Source organism: Monodelphis domestica, chromosome 2, assembly GCF_027887165.1.
Source record: "Monodelphis domestica isolate mMonDom1 chromosome 2, mMonDom1.pri, whole genome shotgun sequence".
NCBI lineage: Eukaryota > Metazoa > Chordata > Mammalia > Didelphimorphia > Didelphidae > Monodelphis > Monodelphis domestica.
Window position 1 is genome coordinate 484,187,356 of NC_077228.1, and position 15,832 is coordinate 484,203,187.

The following is a 15,832-nucleotide window of genomic DNA, read 5'->3' on the forward strand; positions in this document are numbered from 1 at the left end:
CTGCAATTTTTTTTTTTAGTTTGATTGGGTTTGCTGACATAAACTCATTAGGAGCAGTTAAGTTGCTCTTTTATTATCTCCTTACTTTTTTATGTTTCATCTTTAAGTCATTTTTCTTCTACCTTTTCCAATCCAAAGATCATTCTTTTTGCAATAAACAAAACACATACACACACACACACATATACACACACATACACACACATACACACACACACACACACACACACACACACACACACACACACGTGGATCTCCAAACTTTGCTCGAAAACCTCTGGTGATGCAAATGCCTTCCCTTCCAAAACAGACTGGTCTACTTTGGTCTAGTTCTAACTGCTAGAGGTGTTTTTCCCTGCTTAACTTAATAGATAATTGCTGAGATTCTTTCTAATACTAACTATACATAAATCCAGGATCTTTCCCCACCTTCCTTTCAATTTACTATTGTGACAAGGAAATCACTTTAAAAGACTGATATATATTAATTTAAGGTCGCCAAGGAATTCAGCTATGTAATTCCTAAATGAAAACTCAAGTCAGCAGTCAATCTTTTATGGAGTTTAATTACAACAGGAGGAAGAAAGGAATTAGAGATAGAGAGAGAGAAAAGGGAGAGAAGGGAATAGGGCTTAAATACCCCTTCTGTTTAGGCTGGGCCAAAAGGCCCAAGCCCTTAGATAGCTGGGGCAAAGAAAAGAGATCAGTCCCTATTACTCACGTGACCAAAATGGAGAAACAGTCTCAGAGGCCCCCACCTTCAGCTTCCTTCAGAGCAAGCTTCTCAGAGCACACTCCAACCACTCAGACAAACTCCTCAAACACCACCCTGAGTCTTCAGAGCCCTCTATCTTTAAGGAAACCATCCAAGTTGCCTCCCCTCAGTTCTCACATCTACCAATCACTGTCCATCAATTTCCCTGTGCCAATGGAGGCTCTAGCTTAACCCAGGACCGCCCAGAGGTCTCTGGCTTTGCACATGTCTGTTGAAGGTCATATTTTCAAATAATTAAATCTTTGATCCTTTGCTACAGCCCTTCCTAAATCCTGTTAACCTGAGTAGGGTAGAGATTGGAATAATTAAATTTTGATCTATGCTGCAGCCCTTACTCAATCCTGTTAGGACTGAGTAGGGTGGAGATTGATTCCAAGTATCTCCATTGTATCAATTCTAAAATCAATTATGACTCAAAGAAATTCCTGTTCTATGCTTAAGCATAGGTCAAAGTCCTTTCCATTGTTCAGCAAAAGGTTTCTGTCCTAAAGTAATCTTAAGAAGGGAGGAGGAGGAAACTCTCATGCCAATGGGGTTCACATTCCAATAGCCAAGACCCACTATCAATAGGAAATTTTTCAAGTATGAAATTTCCCAATGGTGAAATTTCCAACATTTATAAGTCTAAGAAATTTTGAGGTTTACACTATTTACATACGTTCCTCCTGAAGATGAGCAAAGTATTGGCTTCTACTTCACAGAATTGTTGTGAGAGTCAAATGAGGTTTTTATATATACACTTGCAAACCTCAAAGCATTGTACCAATATTAGCTATTGTTATTCTTCACTAAAATAATATTTTCTAAGATTCTCTATAAATCCTTCATTGCCAAAGACAACAAACGATTCTCAGTTCTGAACTGTGATCTTTCCTTAACTTTAGCAATATGCATATATCTCTGTAATATAGAGCAATCACAAAGTATCAGGTTTCCAATTTGATTGAACATTAAATTCCATAAAAATATATTAAGTACCTGTTATGTGGCATTGTCCTAGGCCCTGAGAATATGAACAAAAATTGAAACAATCCCTTTTTGTAGGAACCTCACATTTTGTTGGTTGTATATACAAAGATTATCCAGAGAAATATTATGCAAGGCATTTTGAGGTGAAAGGAGAACACTAAAACAGGGATGGGATTTCCCATATATCCCTATATAACTAGGGTGATCTAGTTTCATGAAGGAGATATCTAAGTTAAACTGAATAGTTCACCTTCTTTCTATGGTTCCCTATCTTCATCTTGTCCATCCCAGCAGATGTCCTCTTTCCCCACCAATAAAGATAGAAACAAAAAGTTTTTGTTTCCTTCATTTTTTTCCCTTTCTATTTTATTTCTTTCTTTGGTTTGGCTTTTAAAAAATGTTCTTCTAGGACCCTTCCATGCTTTTGTACTCAGTCATCTTCTATTGTTGAACTTTCACAAAGTCTCACATTTACATAAATGTAATGTATATAAATAACTTTTTCTTAATCTGTTTCCTTTAAGTAAGTAAAACAAATTTTACCGTCTCCATTTTTCTCAAGGGAAAATGGAGCTCAAAAAACTCAAACAGAGGCAACTCCATCTCTGACTCTCAATACCTATATGACTTTGGGCAAATCACTTACATGCCCTGGTCCTCAGTTTCTTCGTCTATAAAATGAGGGAGATTGGACTTTTTGGTCCCTTATGGATCTAGTGCTCTGATCCTATGATCTTGAATAGTTACTATGTGGAGACCTAGGACTTGAATGCAAGTCTTATGGTGATATCTTATTGTGATATCTGATTGTAACCATAATGTTAGACAAATATTCTAAAAATAAAATGTTGGTAGGGGACAGCTGGGTGCCTCAGTGGATAGAGAGCTAGACCTCAGACACTTCCTAGCTATGACCCTGGGCAAGTCACTTAACCCTAATTGCCTAGCCCATACCACTCTTCTGCCTTGGAGCCAATACACAGTACTGATATCAAGACAGAAGGTAAGGACTCTCAAAAAACAAACAAATAAATAAACAAAATAAAATAAAATATTGGTCTCAGATTAATGATATGGTCAAATTCATAAAAATTCACCAGTAATTTGATTGGCAAATTACTGTCAGTGAATCTGGTTATGGAGATGTTAATTGGTGCCACATGTATTATAACAAAGTAAAACTGTTATGTTCAGAGCAAGGAAGAATGTTATGTAAATGTTCTTTTGGAACTTTCATTTAGGAACAGTAATTTTTCCTCTTAGTTCAACTGTGCGTCATCACTTTATATTAATGTTAAAAATCAAACATAAGTATTTTTAAATTATAGAAAAATTAAATTCCTTGTAAGTTTTGAATTTTAAGTTACTTTTATTTGTATACATTTTTTTTATTGAACAACAAATTTGAAATTAGCATTTTTCCTAAGATTTTTGTGATTTATTGTTTATTATTTTTGGCTCATAATGAATTATATTCTGTTTTCATTTCCTTAAACAATTTTAGAGAGACAGATACATAGATAGATACATCAGTAGTAGATGGAGGGGGGGGGGAGAGAGAGAAATTCCTTCTACCAATACAAATCGACAACCATTCAAAAATGTCTAGAGATCTTAGATATTAAATGACCAATCTAGGGCCAGTCTATATCAGAAGCAGAATTCTAATGACAGCTTTCTATCTGCTTCCCCAAACATGAAAATAATAAAATCTCAATTTGAAGAATGTCTGAGAATGTGGACTTTTCATGTGTTTACAGACATCATCATCCTTCTTTTTATATTATGTTAAAATAGTCTAAAGCTTTTTTTTTTTTAAACCCTTACCTTCTGTCTTGGAGTCAAAACTGTATGTTGGCTCCAAGGCAGAAGAGTGGTAAGGGCTAGGCAATGGGGGTCAAGTGACTTGCCCAGGGTCACACAGCTAGGAAGTGGCTGAGGCCAGATTTTAACCTAGGACCTCCAGTCTCTAGGCCTGGTTCTCAATCCACTGAGCTACCCAGCTGCCCCCTAGTCTAAAGCTTTTGAGAACTACATCCTATTCACAGAGCCCTGTGTTATTTAAAATCCAATTTTCAATAAGATAAAACCAAGCAAATTGTTTTTCTTGAAACAGCTCTTGCAATTCAAGTCTTCATGGGTGGTTAAAATATTTGTATTTTTAGAAATATTGTGCTGTACATTTGATCTGTTTATAAGCTTCTCTTCTATTTAAAAGAATGTTAATAAGCCCTAGAAAAAAGAGAATTTATTATCTCCAGAGTAACATGTTGGTATATGTCCCTGCTATTCAAATGTGGGAAATTTTTTAAATAGAAAAGTGTAATCTACTTATGTAAGACTCAAGTTATAAGCTGCTATATACTAGCTCAATATTCTAAAAGCTTTTCTCTCTATAGTGATGGATTTGATTGTTTTTAGCAATTGTTAACATATATTTGGAGTGAAGAAAAAAAAACCCTTGACGTGGGGACCACTGAAATTGACACTTTGGTTTAGCAATGCCTTTGTATCATTCTAGGCTTCTCAGATGATTCTTTCTAGACTAATTTGACTAATTACTATTCTTCAGTTTCTGCATTTTTTCTGATATGATACATAAGCCTGAAAGATGGTGGAAGAAAAACATTTTAAAACATTCTGTTACTCATCTTTTTCTTTACCAGTTTTTAACACAAAATATATCGAATTCTGTCAATTAACAAACATTTATGATGTGCCTACTAGACTCTCCTTTGTCTTTGTATTCCCAAGGTTTATGTAGCCCAGTGCTCAGCACTAAAGAAGCATTTTTATTGAATACTTGTTGACTGACTCAGTAATCTGTTTTAGGCTCTGGGTTAGATGCTATGGTTTGAAAGACAAAAATGAAACGATCTGTGCCCTCGAGAGGTTTACATTAACTAGGAAGAGAAAACTTCATATGGAATAAGATTTTATATATTATACATACATATATAAAAAGATTCAGTACATACATAGGTGTGTATCTAGACACACAGAGACACTTAACATACAGTGTAGACAAGTCAATTTGGGGGAGAAGAAATCACAAAGTAGAATTGGAGCAAAAAATAATTATTCAGCTCTCCATTCCCTTTTAGCTGGAAATAGTGCCAATTGTATTCTCTAAACCCCTATGATAAATAGCATAGTGAATATAGTGAGCTTAATGCATGTAAAAAATGGAACTAGTTATTATTCATATAATACTTTTATCCTCTAATAGCTAGATATAAGTTTTAATTAATATTTTGTTGCCTTGCTTAATATTTTCTTCCATTTTCTTTTTTAGTTCCTTATTATTTTAGGAACTCATAACTATGACTGTCGCTGGTTGGCATTGGGGTCTTTTTTGTTTTAGAGGTGTTATCTAAATGGCCTAATCTGAAGCTTGTAATCTCTCCCTTGTAATTACATTAAATAACACCACTCTGAGCATCTTTGGGTTACTTCTGATGAAAACAGGAATGGAAGTACACATATAGCCCATATTTAATAGTTTCGTTCTATTCCTTTGTTTTCTCTTAAAGTTATAGCACACCCAGCTACACCCACACTCAGTTTCATGGATTTAAACTTTGAATTTTCTCATTTAATTACATATTGAAGAACCAGCCATTCCTTTAAATTTATTTTGTTAAATATTTCACAATTATATTCAGTTTACATATTTCAATTTGTGACACCCAATTTCTTCAGAAGGGACTTCATATTCTGAATAAAACTAGAATTATTAACTTATATTTGAAGCTGAGGAAAAAGAAACAATGGGATTATTGAATCAGAGACTTCAAATAGAGGTAATCTACAGGAGACAGATATTCAGACCTTAAGAGTCACTAGTCCAATTACATTTCTAGTTTTGAAACAGTTTTTCTTCTCTTTGCTGCTTCTGATTGGGATCTTTGTTCTGCAGCCACAACACTAAGACAACTACCTGGCTAGATCCCCGCCTCTGTAAGAAAGCAAAGGCTCCAGAAGACTGCGAAGATGGAGGTGAGAGGATGCCTGCTTATCCTACTAATACTCGGACCCAGTTGGGTCAGGTGCCTAATTTAAGCATAATTACACCTATAGAAAAACAGGGGAGGGGGGGAAAATTAGCCATAGGATGTATGTCTTCCAAAGATTTTGTAAAAGAACTTTCATTCTTTCCTGGAATTCATACAAATGTATTGAAACTAAATGATTAGAGATATTTCTAGCTACTCTTAGAAACCCTCAAATACAAACTTAATGGGTCTACTAATATATATTTTGCAACCATACATATGTATATTCATGTGTCTATGTGTATAAATACACTCACATATACACATATAGGATGTCTCAAAAAGTCTTAATGCCATTTTAAGCTATTAAAGCTTAAAATATAACTGAGATTTTAGAGGTACCCTATGTATATTTATATCTAAAGATATACAAATGTGACTTCATTAGTATGAATATTTCTCTAATAATAGAAATCTCATTATCTTCCACCTTATCTTTTTCTGGATAATTCTCTTATATCTGTGTCTTTAAATCTGTATGAAGGATCTGGCTGTTATATTATGGGTCTTCTAGTGGATTCAAATCTTTCAGGACAGAAGAGGTATATTAATTATTAGAAAACCCATGAATATGTATGAAAAAACACCAGCAATTAATATTTATAAACTTGAGAATTTTGTGATCCTAAACATATTGAGATTCTTCTTCTTCTTTTTAAAAAAATACCTCCTTACCTTTTCTTAGCATCATATAGCTCACCAGCAGTTACAAAATATTCTTATGTGGGTTGACCACCTGAAAGGGAAGCTGGGGACTGAGGGAATATGGGTTGAAGGGTTTAAAGATTAAGGTGGGGAAGGCATAGAGAAGGTAAAGAGACAGAGAGACTCCGGATTCATCAGCATAGCATCCAGCCTGTCATTTGCTCCTCTGGTGGTATGAGAGAGAGCTAACTACAGGTGAAAACATTCTTATTGAAGTTTTGAGAAATGGGGAATGGGAGATAGTTAATCAAACATGTGACATGGTAGAGAATTTAGGATCAGCTTGGTAAACAACAAGAAGATGAAAGATATGGAAGTTAAGGCAATATAATGGCCAATGCCCAGCCCAGAGGTTCATTTGACCTTTGGACTGCAGACATGGGGAGAGGTCAGAACACCACAAGATTTGAGTTCCAAATCAATTCAAGGATCCAAAAATCAATTATGTGAAATATTAGAAATATATTCATAAGTCTGTTACATGAGCACCTTGCTCATGAGTCAGGTATTGAATGCATCTTTAATACTTTCAAGATTTGTTTATACCTGGAACTCCACATATCCCCCTTTTTAATTTAAAAGATGATGATTATGAGAGATTGTAATTGTCAAAAGAAGATTAAAATTCCAAAAGAAATCTCAAATAAAAGAGCCAAATTACATTCTGAAAAAAGAAAAAAAGAAATACAAAAAAAAGCAAAAATAAAATGAAATCTTAAGAATTTTGTGATCCTAAACATATTAAAATTCTTCTTTTTGTATAAGATTCTGAGTTAAAAAAAATAAATTTAAATCTGTAACAAGTCCTAAAATCTCTAGCAAGCCCAAATTAAAATGATATTTGTCCCAAAAGCCTGTAGCACCATTGCAGCAATATAGCACTTTACTCATCAGTAGCAAGGACTATTGAAAATTACCAAATTCTAAGAGAGAAGGGACTATGGTTTGAGGGAAAAGGGAAGTATGATTCTCTGGTCTGATTTTACCTTCACTCTAAAGAATAGTGGAGCCAAAGTGAAAGTTATACTAAGGTGCTTGTTGGAACTTTGGCACAAGAGAGTCCTGTGTCTGAAGTTGTCAAAACACTGCTTCCTTGACCTCCAAACACATCCTTTGTCTTGTAGCAGGTACTTATCAATCCCACTGAGATTATTGGTCTCTTGACCTCATGCTTCTTGGCAATGTGCAGTGACTCTTTTGTAATCCTTTTTTCTGAGATCAGACACAATAAAAGTCCCATAGTACTTAACAATCCATGGCAGGTTTCCATAGTCTCAAGCTTTTGGATATGCATAGATATTAGAGCTAATAGATATTATAAACTTATCCTTTAAGATAAAAAACATTAATACTTATTCCATGTATTGCAAGTACTAAAAAAAAGGAAAAAGGAAAGAAAAGGAAAAAAGAAAAATCAAATATCTTATTGCAAATATTAAAGAAAAAACAATAAAAAATCATAATTTCTTAGTTCACATTCCATGTCAGAATGTGTTAGCCAAGGAGATGCACAACACTCAAAAATAGATATATTTCCCTTTTAATTTGGCTATGACCCTCAGTGTGAGTGTACATGATTTTTTCACCAGGTAATCGCTTTTCAAAAACAGTAGTATAACAACTAATAGAGATTTTAAGAAGTACCAAAATCCCCAAAATTATAGAAGCCTATTTGGTAGTTGAACTATTTCATCACCTTTTCATTTAAAAGATGACAAAAAATTTTTTAATGCAATTTCAAGCCAAATAAGCTTTTATACAAGCCTTGCCCAAGCCTTGTTCAGCAAAGGCATACTGTTTTTAGTAAAAACCTAGTAGAGCCATGCTTTTCTGCAGACTGTGAATAAACAGTTTAAGAGAATTATTACATATCCATTTTGGTCAATAGGAACAATTTCTGTTGCAAGTGAATAGTATCCAATATACTGTTATGACGTTTCCAATGTGATATTGAATAATTCCAATGAAACAATTGCAAGTTACATATTTTACTATACAGTTTGAAATTTTTAGGTACATAAAAAAGAGTTGATCGTCTTAAAAATACCCATAGACTTTCATTTATTTATTTATTTATTTGTTTTTTACTTTAAGGTATTTTGATTTTTTTTTTTAATTTTATTTCTTCAATTTAAAATATTTTTCCTAGGTTACAAGAGTCATGTTCTTTCCCTCCGCTCCCCCAACCCCTGATGTAGTGCAATTCCACTGGGTTTTACATGTGCCCTTGATCAAAACCTAATTCCATATAGTTATTTTGCAATAGGGTGATCATTTAGAGTCTACATCCCCAATCTTATACCCATCAAACTATGTGGTCAAGGAAATGTTTTTCTTTTTCTGTTTCTACTCCCACAGTTTTGCCTCTGAATGTGGATAGTGTTCTTTCTCATGAGTCCCTCAAAATTGTCTTGGGTCATTGCATTGCTACTAGTAGAGAAGTCTATTATGTTCGATTGTGCCACAGTGTATCTGTCTCTGTGTACAATGTTCTCCTGGTTCTGCTCCTTTCACTCTGCATCACTTCCTGGAGGTCTTTCCAGTTCCAATGGAATTCCTCCACTTTATTATTCCTTTGAACACAATAGTATTCCTTCAGCAACATATACCACCATTTGTTTAGCCATTCCCCAATTGGAGGGCATACCCTCAGTTTCTGATTTTTTGCCACCACAAAGAGTGCAGCTACTCATAGACTTTTAAAATAGAATGTCTGTAAGCAAATAGTTTTTGGCAGGTGGACTACCTCTTCATAACAATGATGGTAATTCATTAAACCTGTCCTCAAGTCAGTGGCTGTGCCTTGGTTTTTCTTCCACTACAGTCTGGTCACTGTGGTATTATCTTTTAGGTGGTGGTGGTTCCTCTACTCTGTGAACTGGCCTTCTCTGGGAATGCTTGATGATTCTGGTTTTCTTCCATGCATTTCTAATATAATCTAATATAACATATATTTTCTCCTATATCTGTTTAAATAGGAGCAGAACCTCGACCCCAAGTGATAGACTCACTGGATCTTTTAAAATCTTTTTCTCTTGGAAATAGTTTGTTAAAAATTGTCTGATAATATCCTTTTCAATTTGGGCTTTTAAATTTCTTTTAGCCCTTTCTCCAATTGCTTGTCTTGTAGAATTTCCTGGGATACCAGTCTTATGAGAGATTTTCCATAATTTGCCCAATTCTGCCCATTTCTTGTTGATATAAGCACTGCTATTCAAATTTTTTAACCGTTTTGGAATGCTTAAATGTGTAAAAGTTTTCAAAAGATGTGCAATAACATGGTATATTTTTTTCATTCTGAGCTGTAGCCCAGACTGCATGTAAATATGTATTAACAATTACATGTATGTATTTTAATCTTCTAAAAGGAGCATATCGTATTACATCTATTTGCCATAGTTGTTGGCTTCTAAATCTCCAGGGTTCACTCCTGCTGGTCGGGGAATGGAAGAGAAAGAGGCACAAGAACTGCATTGCTGGATTATTTCCTTGGCTTGTCTTTTGGTTATAGAAATTGAGATTTAAGAGATCTGGCACTGATGCAATAGAGAGTGTGAATTTACTGCTTCCTGAAAAGCAGTGACCACTAAGTTGTCCACTTTTGTATTTCCCTCAGACAGAGGTCCAGGGAGGTTCATGTGAGAATGAATGTGTTTTATTAAAAAAAATTGTTCTGTCTTTGCAAGATTACAGTTTGCATGATACAAAACAGAATAATTCTGCATCTTGCCCTGGTTTAATTTTTGCTGTTTCTAAAGAATTCACCAGATTGACAACGTAAAATGAATTACATATGATGTTACAAGGTTCTGTAATGTCCTTAAAGCACTTTCCTGACTGCTGCTAATTCAGAGTTTTGGGAAAGAACTATATTGTGTATGCATTTAACATGTCATCATTACTGTCCACAACCAATCCTGTTTTCCTGTTTTTTTGATGCATCAGTGAAAATATTCACAGCATTAATAATAGGGTTCACAAATGCTATTTTTGGAAAAATAATTGAGGTTAATTTTACAGATTGCAAGATTTTGTTACTAGGAATATGATTATCAATTTTCCAGTAAAATCTGCAAAGGCAATTTGTCATAGTGTAGGGATTGTGCAAATAAATTTTGAACTTGTTCTTGTGTGAGTGAGAGATGAATGGTGTCAAGATCAGAACCAGTCAGTTGTTGAGATCTCTTCCTAATTTAAGTAACTACTAACCCTATCGAGACTAAATAACTAGTAAGTGATTTAGTCTGTTGATTAGCTAAATGCAACCTTTCTATTACCTTGATGCAAAGCACCACTGGGCATGTATCTCGTGCTTGCAACTGAGGCCACTAAGAAGGGTCAATTCTAAATAATCTGGCTTTGGACAAAGCTGTTTTGACTTTCTGAAATTCCTTCTCAGCCTCAGGAGAAAGTTCCCTGGGTGAGAGAAGTGAAGTATTTCCTCTGAAGATGGCAAATAAATTTTCCAGTTCTCCTGTAGTCATCTTTTTAAAGACTAAGCCAATGTATATCACCCATTTAATTTTTGAAAATCATTCAGAGTTTTTAAGCAATCTCTACGAATCTCTAATTTGGGGGGGGAGGGCTAATGTCCTGTTCATATTACAATTGTGCCTAGATATTTATAAGGAAGATTAATTTAAATCTTCTCAGGAGAAATGACCAGTTTTGCTTTTGCTAGAACTGTTTCTGTGTCTGCTAGCATTTCATGAACTGTGTTAGTAGGTGCAGCTGCTAGGAGGATATCATCTAAATATTGGGATATATATTTCTTTTTATATTTTGCCCTTAATGTTCTAGGACTTGTGCAACAAAATGTTTGACATAATGTTGAACTATTTTGCATACCCTGGGGTAACATATAATATTCATACCTTTCAAAAGGTATATTAAAATTTATGGATGGTACAGAAAAGGCAAATCTGTGACAGTCCTCAGGAGAGAGAGGAATGTGGAAAAAATAATCTTTTAAAAATCTATAACAATGAGATTTCAGTCTCTTGGAATTGGACTAGGAGAAGGAATGCCTGGTTGCCATGTTCCCATGTTAAGCACCTGTTTGTTGACCTTCCTCAAATCATGAACCAATCTCCATTTCCCTGACTTTTTCAGAACAATAAAAAGTGGTGTGTTCTAGGGACTATTTCATTCCCCGATATATCCTAATTCTCGCTGTTTTCATACTAATTTGTTCATATTGTAATGTGGCGGTGTCCTAGAGAAATATAAGATGTTTTAATGCACCTAGGAACTCCACCAGGCCAATTAAGCACCAAACCCTTTGGTTATGAAACAAAGTTTATTTTAATGAAAAGGGACAAGGGGAACTGTCAGTTATGACCCTAACACTCTTCAGGTTACCTCTACCTGGCTCCTAAGTCTCCTGCTTAAGGAGAGTCTTCTTTTCTTTAGGCCTTATCTACACCTCCTTATGCTATCTAAACCCTTTCCCAGGCTATATGACTTAACCCTAGTCTTCCTATCAGTAAATAATAAAGAAAGAAAGGGAAAAACCTCTAGGTTTGGCTGCTATAATAACTCAAAGTTATATATATAGTTATATATATATATAGTAACTCAAAGTTATAGGTGGAAAGCTTTGAATTACCTTAGCCAATAGGAATACTAGTAGATTGACCACTGCCAGATGATAACTGAACTCAGGGAAATTAGCTTTCTCCAAGTAAATCCTTTACCTGGATGCCAAAGATTTTCTCCACAAAAAATCTGACTGTCCAGGGAGAATCTCTTAGAGCAAAACTCCTTCTGCTTAGAATGGTAGGCACAGACAAAACTCAATCCCAGCTCAGATAAAATCCAAGAAGGAAATGAAGTTCAGTTATTTCCATTTTAGACTCCTACAATTTCTTACTACCCAGAATCCTTTTCCAAAGCTTATCTTAAAATTCCGTTCTTTCCACTAACCCTAGAAAACAGACCATTCCTAACCATGTTCCTGCAATATGATGGAGTGTCTCTCTAGATATTAGCCACTGATTGATCCACATAGTTTTAGAAGTAATACATGTGATTGGATCAGCAAATTTGGTGGGGGAGTCCATTACAGTCTAAAAACTTAATCTGTACCAAATTACATGTGATTAATGTTAAATTAATTTCAGCTAAAACATCTCTTCTCCAAAGAAATTGTGGAATGTCTAAAATATAAGGCTGAAACATTCTATTATGGCCTTTGTCATCAGACCATGCTAATTCCTAGGCAGATTGTTGGATTTTCTTAGGCACACCAATTCCAATTAACTGGTGTTGAGGTGACAATTCCCAAGAAGAAGTCGAATATTCTATTGAGATGCCAGACATATTAGCACCAGAATCCAATATGCCTGTCATAATTTCATTTTCTACGTAAAGGGACATGATTGATTTATCCTTTGTAATTTTCTGTATCCAAAATAGATTTGAAATGTGTGGTTTTAAGTTCTCTGTTTTATTACTGCCTTCTTTAACTATAGAAGTGCTGGGCTTCTTCAATTGGGGAATGGCTGAACAAATTGTGGTATCTGTTGGTGATGGAATACTATTGTGTCCAAAGGAATAATGATCTGGAGGAATTTCATGTGAACTGGAACAACCTCCTGGAATTGATGCAGAGTGAAAGGAGCAGAACCAGGAGAACATAATACACAGAGACTAATGCACTATGGACAATTCAAATGTAATGGACTTATCTACTAGTAGCAATGCAATGATCCAGAACTATTTGGAGGGACATATGAGAAATAACGATATCCACATCCAGAGGAAGAACTGTGGGGAAAAAAAAAAAACAGAAGAAAAACAGCCACTTGATCACATGGGTTGGTGGGGCTATGGCTGGGAACGTGGACTCTAAAAGATCACCATAGTGCAAATACTAATAATAAGGAAATGGGTCTTGATTGATGGCACATGTTAATCCAGCAGAATTGTGCGTCATATATGGGAGGGTGTTGGAGGAGGGGAGGGAAGGAACATGAGTCTTGTAACCATGGAAAATCATTCTAAATCATCTAATTAAATAAAATATATTTAAAAAAAGAAGTGCTGGTCTGTAGAAGCAAAGTAGCAATTTCTATTCCTTTTGTGATGGTAAAGGTGGAGAAAGCTCTGGATAAGATATTAACTTTTCCTTCAAACAGCTGATCAATGACCTGAGGAAAAATGTCTAACCCTTGTAAAAATAAACTGTTTTTAACTAAGAAAAGGCCCATAGAATCTTGGGGAATAGGGGAGGTAAGGTTTAAAGGAATGTGACAGATTCCCATTAACTGTAATTACTAGATTTGAGGCTGCTTGAATAGAAAAACTACTCTCCTTTTGTTCGGGAGAAAAATTCAGACCCACTTTAAACTTTCTGTAGATAAAGCCTCATAACTGTCTCATTTATGTCCAGTCACAAGACTTGCCTATAAATTAGTTTTTTGGAATCTGACTTTGATAATTTTTGACCTGGTGTGTCAGTGCTTGATGATCTGCACTGTGACGCCCAGTGTTATCCTGTACCACATTTTGGGCAAAGACTGGGAGAAAGTTTTGGTTGTAGTTTCGGGCACGATCTTTGAAAGCTAACTGAATGGCTGCATGTGAAGCAAAAATCTCTAGGTTGTTTAACCTGGGCTGCCAACAGATTATGTCCTGGCAAGCCCTTATGAAATCTGACACTGAACCAGTTGCTTTAATGGGTGTTAGTGTCTTCCTCGAGCCTGCATTAGAATTCCAGTAAGCAAGATCTTTTAAAAGAATGTCTGCAGCCCCTTGGTGAGGAATTTGGCATTTTATAGCACTTGATTAATCTGTCCATGACATCTGCAAAATTCTCCAAAGGCCGTTGCCTAATTTCTGTGTATGAATTTGCCACAAAATCTTTTTTAGGTAAAGAAGATTGCCATGTCCTTTTTTGCTGCTAAAGCAATCTGACTATAAATTTGTAACATAAATAATAATTGCCTATCAAGGATTTCAGATTCACTTGTCTCAACCAATTTATCATAGGAAATGCCAGTTCTAGCTCTCCTGTTAGCTCTGGCCTGTTCTTTACATAAATCCTGAAATTTCAATTTCCAGTTTAGATAGTCACTGCCACTGAGTGCAGATTCAGCCAATGTGTACCAATCATCAGGCATGAGCAGACATTCCTAACCAGAGCCATAGTGAAGGGAGCTGTGTTCCCATTCTGGTTCACTCTATCCTTGAGGACCTTAAGGGTCTTCATTTAAAAAGTTTTTATGACAATCATTTGTCAGGGTTTTCAGGATTCCATCTCAACATTACTGGGAAATTTTAATATCTGCCCTATCTTCTGGAGGTGCATTCTCTATAGCTTGCCTGACTGTAATTATCTTGGGAGCTTTGAGCAGAGGATGGGAAGGAGTTGGACAAGGAAGAGCAAGTTGAATGGTAGAGGAATCAGCTGAGTTAGGGGAGACAGGGTGAAGTGGGCAGGGGGTATAAGAAGTAGCAAGGGGATGGGTGAAGTGAGGTAAGAGGTGTTCAGATTAGTATTAAAATCTAATAAGGGGGCATGCTGAAATATGGAATTCTGGTTGGGTGCTGTTAACAACATCTTGACAAGTTTCCAAGTGTGCCAAATTGTTGGAGAGACTTTCTGTCCCTTTTCCTGGCTTTGTTTTAGAGCCTGACCAATGAGGTCCCATTCTTGAATGGTGAGGAACCCTTGTGTAGGAAAGTCAGAATAGCATTTTAATATAACTCAATGCCTATAACTTAGCTTCTGATACCTTAGTCCCTTGCCGCTGTAGTAATGATTTTAACAAGTGGATATAACAAGTATGAGAAGAAAGCTTTTGACGCATATTTCTATATGAACCGGCTCCTCACCTTAATAGCTAGTAGAAGTCCTTCGGATCATCCCTAACCCTGCTGCGAAATCATCCTTCTTGTTGTTTGAAGCCCCACTTTGGGCACCAATTTGTAGCTGACCAGCAGTTACAGAATATTCTTATGTGGGTTGACCACCTGAAAGGGAAGCTGGAGACTGAGGGAATATGGGTTGAAGGGTTTAAAGATTAAGGTGAGGAAGGCATAGAGAAGGTAGAGAGATACAGAGACTCCAGATTCATCAGCATAGCATCCAGCCTGTCATTTGCTCCTCTGGTGGTATGAGAGAGAGAGGTAACTACAGGTGAAAACAGTTTTTTTTTTAAACCCTTACCTTCTGTCTTGGAGTCAGTACTGTGTATTGACTCCAAGGCAGAAGAGTGGTAAGGGCTAGGCAATGGGGGTCAAGTGACTTGCCCAGGATCACACAACTGGGAAGTGTCTGAGGCCAGATTTGAACCTAGGACCTCCCGTCTCTAGGCCTGGCTCT

At 35.8% G+C, this 15,832-nt stretch overlaps 1 protein-coding gene across 2 annotated transcripts in view; it reads left to right on the plus strand.

Moving 5' to 3' along the window:
* Positions 1–15,832, plus strand: part of MAGI3 (membrane associated guanylate kinase, WW and PDZ domain containing 3) — a 243,382-nt gene that overhangs the window by 135,535 nt on the left and 92,015 nt on the right. For both annotated transcript variants that reach the window (XM_001381996.5, XM_007485160.3), the window contains exon 6: positions 5,664–5,743. In XM_001381996.5, coding sequence (XP_001382033.1) covers positions 5,664–5,743 — 80 coding nt within the window. The remainder of the gene's footprint in view (positions 1–5,663; positions 5,744–15,832) is intronic.